This window comes from Phoca vitulina, unplaced genomic scaffold (genome assembly GCF_004348235.1).
Source record: "Phoca vitulina isolate PV1807 unplaced genomic scaffold, GSC_HSeal_1.0 scaffold46, whole genome shotgun sequence".
Lineage (NCBI taxonomy): Eukaryota > Metazoa > Chordata > Mammalia > Carnivora > Phocidae > Phoca > Phoca vitulina.
Window position 1 is genome coordinate 2,407,922 of NW_022589749.1, and position 7,312 is coordinate 2,415,233.

General features: G+C 49.0%; 1 protein-coding gene across 1 annotated transcript in view; it reads left to right on the plus strand.

The window, feature by feature from the left end:
• Positions 1-5,566, plus strand: part of VSIG10 (V-set and immunoglobulin domain containing 10) — a 31,569-nt gene extending 26,003 nt beyond the window's left edge. The window contains exons 8-9 of the mRNA XM_032431603.1: positions 1,553-1,770; positions 2,773-5,566. Coding sequence (XP_032287494.1) covers positions 1,553-1,770; positions 2,773-2,828 — 274 coding nt within the window. The 3' untranslated portion in view covers positions 2,829-5,566. The remainder of the gene's footprint in view (positions 1-1,552; positions 1,771-2,772) is intronic.
• Positions 5,567-7,312: the final 1,746 nt, after the last annotated feature.

Consider the following 7,312-nt stretch of genomic DNA (forward strand, 5'->3'; position numbering starts at 1 on the left):
TAGGCCTTATTGGAAACTCTTTCATAAACTCTTCAGGAGGGTGGTGGCACCTCCATTTTCCAGATAAGGAGATGGACGCTCAGGGAGTTAAAGTAATTTCTGCAAGCTCACCCAGGAAATGAATAGCGGCGCCTGCGTTCCGATCCAGGTCTGACTGATTCCAAAGTCTGTGCTCTTTTTGTGATGCCAGACCTCAGCGTGTAGTACCAGACCCCAGACCTCAAGCTGGGCTCTCACTGAAGCATAAAGATGGTGTGTGGGCTGTGAGCCCAGGCATGTGCGCATTTATTTTATTTAATTTCCTAAAAAGAGCTGAAAGGAAGAATAAGTCATAGTCTCACAGCATGTTTTGGAAGACTAGTCTGAGCATGCCCTCCCAAAAGGAAATCTCAGGGGGCGCCTGGGTGGCCCAGTCGGTTAAGCGTCTGACTCTTGATTTTGGCTCAGGTCATGATCTCAGGGTCATGGATTGAGCCCTAAGTCAGGCTCTGTGCTCAGCGGGGAGTCTGCTTGTCCCTCTCCCTCAGCTCCTCCCTGTGCTTGCGCACTATGTCTAAAATAAATAAATAAAATCTTAAAAAAAAAAAAAAAAAACAAACCTCAGTAGGGACAAGGTAACTAAATGGAACTTGTGTAATCATTTCCTAAAGAGATTCTGGGTTGGAGCAAAGAAGTCTTCTCTTTGTTCCTTTTAACCAGTTTATGAAGGGATATTCCTGTTCTGGGATGATCTTTCACGGGAAAATGTTACCTTTACTGCCCTGTATTTGAGGGACATCTCCCCAGTGAGCCTTTCATTCCCCAGGCCTATTTCTCACAGGAGGAGGCAGCGAGGCATAGTGGAAAAACGCTTTGGAACTAGCGGACCTGGGCTCACATTTGCACCTCTGCCATTCCCAGGCCCTGTGCTCTTGGAAAATCCCTGATTCTCTCTAAGCCTCTGTCTCCTCATCGGTTTTCCAGAAGGAGACTGTGAAGATTATATGAAAATGTAATGCTCCTAGCACTGTCACTGGCCCGTGGCATGTGTAAAAAATGCACAGTCTGGCTGGGTAGGCAGAACCAGCAGTGAACTGGAGAATTAAATGCTAAACCGCTGGGCATGGACTCCAAGTGCAATCATGGTTCAAGGGCTTGCGGGGAGGGAGAGGACTTTCCCTGGGCCTTGAATAATGAGTAGGAGGCAAAGTTTCAGTAAGTAGAGCAGAAATAAAGGGCGTTTCAGGAAAGGAACGTAGCATTCGTGTACGTGCTGTGAGGGGAACTAAAATGGTAGGTTCCTGGGACAAAGAGTCACCTGCCCAAGGAGCAGAGGGGAGTAATAAAACCCACCCAGGAAAATACGTGATTGTCTGTAGGAATCTGTGGCTGCATCTCTTTGAGAGATTACAATCACACCATCCTCTCTTAACTGAGGTGAACGCACAAAGAATTTTCCATGTTACAAAAGAGGTTGCCATCAATCCAGTGTTTTCTATTCAGCGAGGGCTGATGTTAGGGGAAAAAAAAAATGGGGTATCTTCTTGATTATTTCTTCCCCTTTGGAAATTAGCGGACAAGACATGGGGGATGTCATGGTTTTGGTGGATTCAGAAGAAGAGGAGGAGGTAGAGGAGGAAGATGCCGCTGAAGAGGAGGAAGAAGAGGAAGAAGCAAATGAGAGAGAGGCGTCGCCAGAAGAAATCCGTAAGCATGGCCACGTTCACAGAGTGACTGCCCTGGTGAATGGGAATGTCGACTGGATGGGCAGTGGGCTCCAGGCTCTGCAAGGTGAGCTCTTTCTCCTTCAGAGCACTCTGTTAGGCTGCACTGGGACTCCCAGTAAGAATCTCTGAGAGGTGAGTCTAGTTTTAAAGGGTGGGGAAGGTAGTTAAAGCTTCATCTAGGATCTACTGTCAACTCCCGACCCCACAATTAAACTGACAGACATTTATCAAGGACCTGCTCTGGGAAAGGCACGATATTGGCATTGTTGGGGGAATAAAAAAAAAAAAAGACCGATCATAACTGTAGGCAGGGAGCTTTCCAAGCCCAGTCAGAGTGTACCGAGGAAAACTTGGGGAAACAAGACGGAAGCAAGATTGAACCATCACTTTGAGAGAGCAGTAGAAGAGCTGTTGCAAGGAGGAATTTGATTATTGCCAGAGGAATGATAGGCTTAAAAATCACAGGACCTCAGGGGCACCTGGGTGGCTCAGTCGTTAAGCGTCTGCCTTCAGCTCAGGTCATGGATACCAGGGTCCTGGGATCAAGCGCCGCGTCTGGCTCCTGGCTTGACGGGGAGCCTGCTTCTCCCTCTCCCTCTGCCTCTGCCTCTTCCCTGCTCATGCTCTCTCTCTCTCTGTATCTCTCTGTCTCAAATGAGTAAATAAAATCTTTAAAAAAGAAATCACAGGACCTCAGAGGTGAGTGGTTGAGGGGTGCATTGGTTGGGAGACACTTAATGGCAGAAGGAGGATATGAAGCAAGTCTTTCAGGACAGTTGAGTTTGAATAAGCAGAAAGGAGAGAGAGAGAATTCCAGGTGAGGGGACTGGCACGAACCAGGTGATGCAGTATTAAGCAGTATCAAGCACGTCTAGAGGATCTTGAGTGAAAAGAACAGGAGAAAAGGGGAACACGCACCCTGCCCCACCTGCTCCCCCGTGAATTCCCGTTCCGAGGCTTACCGGTGAAGGACTAGGAAGTGCAGTGATTGAAAACGGATGGTGGAGATGGAGTGATCTCTTGTTTAGCTCACTCAGACTCGGATCTGCTTTTCCCTCCTGTCCAGACGACAGCAGTGAGGAGCAGAGTGACATCGTTCAAGAAGAAGACAGGCCAGTTTGAAGAAAGAGAACTATCCTCCGTTATCCCGTCTTAAAAGCCTGGAAAGCTACGTTGAAGATGAGCTTTTCATCCTGCTTTGACTTGACTTGCACCCCTGCCTGAGGGCTGAAAATGGTTTGGGACACTCGGCGAAAAAAAGAAAAACACACACACACAGATTCCCTTCCCCACCCCACCCCCCTTTTTTTTTTCTAAATTGGTTTGATTTGCTGTTAAGTTTTCTCATTGATGTTAAAACGTGTTGGGAACAGGCAGTGCGTGGCGGGGAAAGGTGCCTTTGGCATCTGAGGTGCCCCCTTCACTGTGACTCTGGCTTGATCCAGGTTGACTGATGCTGATTTGGAGGGGACAAGAGTGGGGGGAAGCACCTGGCCTCCATGCACAGTGCTCCCAGTACACTCTTAGAGGTCCGTGACCAGCTTGCCCCATACACACAAGGGAATAGTGTGGGGTGATAGGGACACCTCCTTTATCACTGCCCGGAAAGCCAGGCAGACGTCACCTCCCTGGAAAAGGTGAGGAGGTGTCCGATACTGATGGGGAGTCAAAGGGAGGCAGTTTGGCTCAGGTTTTGGAGTTGTAAACACCTAGGCTTGAATGTGGGCCCTGCTCCTTACTGGTTTCCTGGCCTTGGGCACGTTGCTTTCCCTCTGCCGGGGCCTCAGTTTCCTCATCTGTAAAATAGGTGAAATCATACCTGCCTTACAGGGTATGGTGGGGACTAAATGAGGTATTGTGGATGGGAAAGTGCTATCCAGCAGGTGTTCCGTAGATGTTCTTTATCCTCTCCTCTGCCTTCCCTAGTGGAAGAAACTATGTCATCTGTAAGTTACAGGCTGCTGCCTGGGCCTCTCGTTCTTTGTAAAATGGTTTCAGAGGAAGCATTATCAGGGCTCTCCTGACGCTATTTGCTTCCCTGGAGGTGTAATTCTTTTCAAAAGAGGTAGGGGCCCCTAAGAGGAAGTGCCTTTCATTAGAACCTCTCATTTTGCCGAGCTTCATATTGATACAAAAGCCTCTTGGGTGACTCCCTAGTAGCTTGCAGATTTTCCCATTCTCCCCTTTCTCCTGTGGCTTTGAAAGAAGGCAGGAGAAATGTTTTGCAATGGAGTACCTGGTGATAAGTACTCCTTGGGCAGACTAGTTCCTCTGGCCTCCGTTTCTCGATCTTGGAAATGGGGACGGGAAAACTTGTTTCCTTCCTCCTACTTAAGGAGAGTATGAGGATGCATTGATCAACAATGTAAAGTTTTGAATGAAATAACATCTGATGAGTTTAAGCTGCTGTTTCCAGATCCCTATACAGCCCAGAGATTGTTCGTCTCTGATTTCGTCCAAATCTCTTATATGTCAGAGACCTAATAAGGGTGCAAAAGATGTGTGCTAAACATGAAAATCTGACTTGAGTTTGCACTCTTTAATGTTCATATCCCACTTGCTGGGCAAGAGCTAAGGCTTAAGGGAGAGCTTCCTTTCTCCAAATAACAGGGACTGGGACTCCAGTAAGATGAGAAGCTGGTTGTCTGCAGCGTTCCCCTGTGGACTGCAGACAACCCACCATGGAAGATACACCAAAAGTGAGAAAATCATCCTTGCCAGGTAAAATTTATTGTGATGTAGTAAGTGCCAACTGGTAATTCTCACCGTGGGACTGACCAGGAACTGCTGCGAAGAAAAAGGTGTCACGGGGAGAAGTCTATTTTCTTGGACGAAAAGATTGAACTGAGCAAATGACTAGGAGTGAACCCCGTCCCCAGCTGAGAGCCCTGTGGATCGCAGAGGCTGGCTGCAGGTTCTTACCCCCAGCTAATCTGGGGTGTATAGCGAACTGCAGTTCTTATGTGCTGGGGCTTCTGCCGCCCAGGACTTCCTGGATGTCGCCACTCTGGACAGCCCAAGTCACTGTTTCAGAACAGGAGACTTGAGTTGCTTCTAAATCACTGAACTCTGAGTCCGTCTCCCTTTAGAATCTTCCACGATTAAATTCCTGACTTTGAGGGTTCACTCTGCAGAGGCAACCATATTGAGAAAAAAAAAAAAAACAGGAAAAAAATTCCTAGCTAGGAACGCAGAGAATGATTTGCAAGATCACTGAGACGCTTTGCAGAACTTCTCTTGCACATGCACCTGATGATAGGAAATCTTTGGGGCAAGGGTTTTCCGCTAGCAATTGGGGGCTTCAAGGTCTTGTTGCCAAACGCTCTACACCCTAGATTAGCTGAGTCACGACTTTGGTCACTCGTATCTGAGCCCTGGGTCAGTTGAGAGCACGGGTACCAGCGGCCTTCAAGTTTTAAGGATTGTTAAAGAATTAGGTCTTTCTTTTATTTTAAGATGACTCATCCCTAAAACTACAAGCATGAGACAGTGGGTTACAAACTCTCTGTGGCAAAGTCCAGGTTGTTACATTGTGCTGTTACACAATCGTATCGGAAGGTATTCTGAACTCCAAGATCCACTTATCAGAACCAGGAAGATAAATACTTAACGGCTATCACAACTGACATTTCAGAAGGGGACACTGGGGAAGGGCTCAGGCAATCCTGTGGCTTTGATATTAGTTCTAATTCTCACAAGCACATATAGGCCCTAAGACTGCAGACAACCCACCACGGAAGATACACCGAAAGTCAGAAAATCATCCTTGCCAGGTAAAATTTATTGTGATGCAGTAAAAGTGCCAACTGGTAATTCTCACCGTGGGACTGACCAGGAACTGCTGCGAAGAAAAATTAGCAGATCCCTCTGCATTATTTACATTTTAATATTTGGTGTGCTGTGGGGGGGTGAGGGGGGTGGGGACAGAGAAATTTATTCTGAGGTTATAATATGAATTTTTAAAAGATTATGGAATAAAGTTATTTTTAAATAAATGCTTTAATGATCTTGATTTAGACTTGATTAGTAAACTGAAAGATTTGGACAAATGGGTTTGCCTCCCCCAGTTTTTTTTACTAGCTTTCCCTGTGTTGGTAATGAAAACGTTCCCATTGCCATTTTATTCTTTGTAGATACTCTCTCACACTGAGACTCCTGCACCTTTCCTGATCTCCTTGAGAAACTTGTTCTTCCATTTTGTCCCCCTTCCCTGCCGATGCCTCTTTTTGGTCAGACTGCATGCTTTCTAACATTAAAGGGTTAGGGTAGCAGTCTTCAGGGAGAACCTGCATCTGCTGCTGGGCTGGCTGAAAAGACGAATTCTCTCAGCTGTCCTGTAGTTGTGGGTGGCCTTGGGAGTTCTTTACTGGGCTCAGCTAATTGTAACCCCCATAATGTCTCACGGGACCTCCCACTTTCCTGTCTTAGGCCCAGGCTAGACCGCAGTTTTTAGAGGAAGCTTCAAGTCCGTCTCCCTCTTAGGTCATTCTTCCTCCCACCCCTTTCTTTACTGCCCTCCAGGCTCGCTCCCAGCTCCCTCCTTGCCCTGGCCTTGCTCCCCAGCTCTTTATCACAGCGGTTCCACCTTAACTTACTTCCTTTCTAACCAAACCCATGCTTCCTACCTTAGCCTCAGTGTCCCACGTTCCTTTCCACCCAGCCCCTCCCTTTGAATATGTGTGGGTTTAATCCAAGCTGGTTTCTGAGTCCCCACTGTACCCCTGGCCTGTTTCGCTTCTCTCCCTGTTGTCCCCAACACCTCTTTGCGTGAACTTCCGTCCTCCTAGGTCACACCCATGTTTACCCAGTTTGTCCAGATTTGGACCCCCACTCTTCTTGGATTCCCCCCCTTTTTTTGTCTGGCCCGCTGCCCCTTTCTCACCGCCCATTTTAACCTTGACATGCTCGTTTTCACCCTCCATTTTCCGCCGGGTTTGTCTTTTTCTAGTTCCCATTTTTAAAAACCGGCGGCTTACCATTCCTAACCCCAGAGCTGGGCTCCTCCACCAAGGCTCCCATTTAACCTCTGAGCTCCCGGCCTCAGCGCCCCCATTTTATTCCCCAGGCTCGTTCCTTCCCTCCCGCCTCTCACCGGCTCTGGAGTTCCCGGACCCCTTCCCCCCAATTCTCCCCTCGGCCCCCGCTTTTTGTCCCCCCCCAGTTCCCTTGATCCCTGGTGTCTTCAGGTCCTCGTTCTCGAGCGACAGTCTCCTTCCTATTCGCTCCCCCCTTTTTCACCTGGTTCCCAGCCCCTCCGGCTTTCTCCCCGCGCCATCGCCCCCAGTTCTCTCATCAGTCCTCCGCTCCCATCCCTCGGACTCCCTCAGCCCCGCTCCCCGCCGCACCCCCTTTTCTGCTTACACCTCCTGCACCCACCCCCATCCCCCGTTGTCACCCCCCGCGTTCCTTCCGCTCCCGATTTCCCCCTCCACCCCGTTTCTCCCCCCGCTCCGTTTTCATCCCTCCCGCGCTTCTCTTCATCCCCCCCGCTTCTCTTCATCCCCGCAGCCCCCCGTTTTTAGTCTGCCCTGCTCACCTGCCCCCCGCTTTCCCGCAGCCCCGCCCCCCGGATTGTATCCCGTCCCCGTTCACCTGCCCGCCCCCCC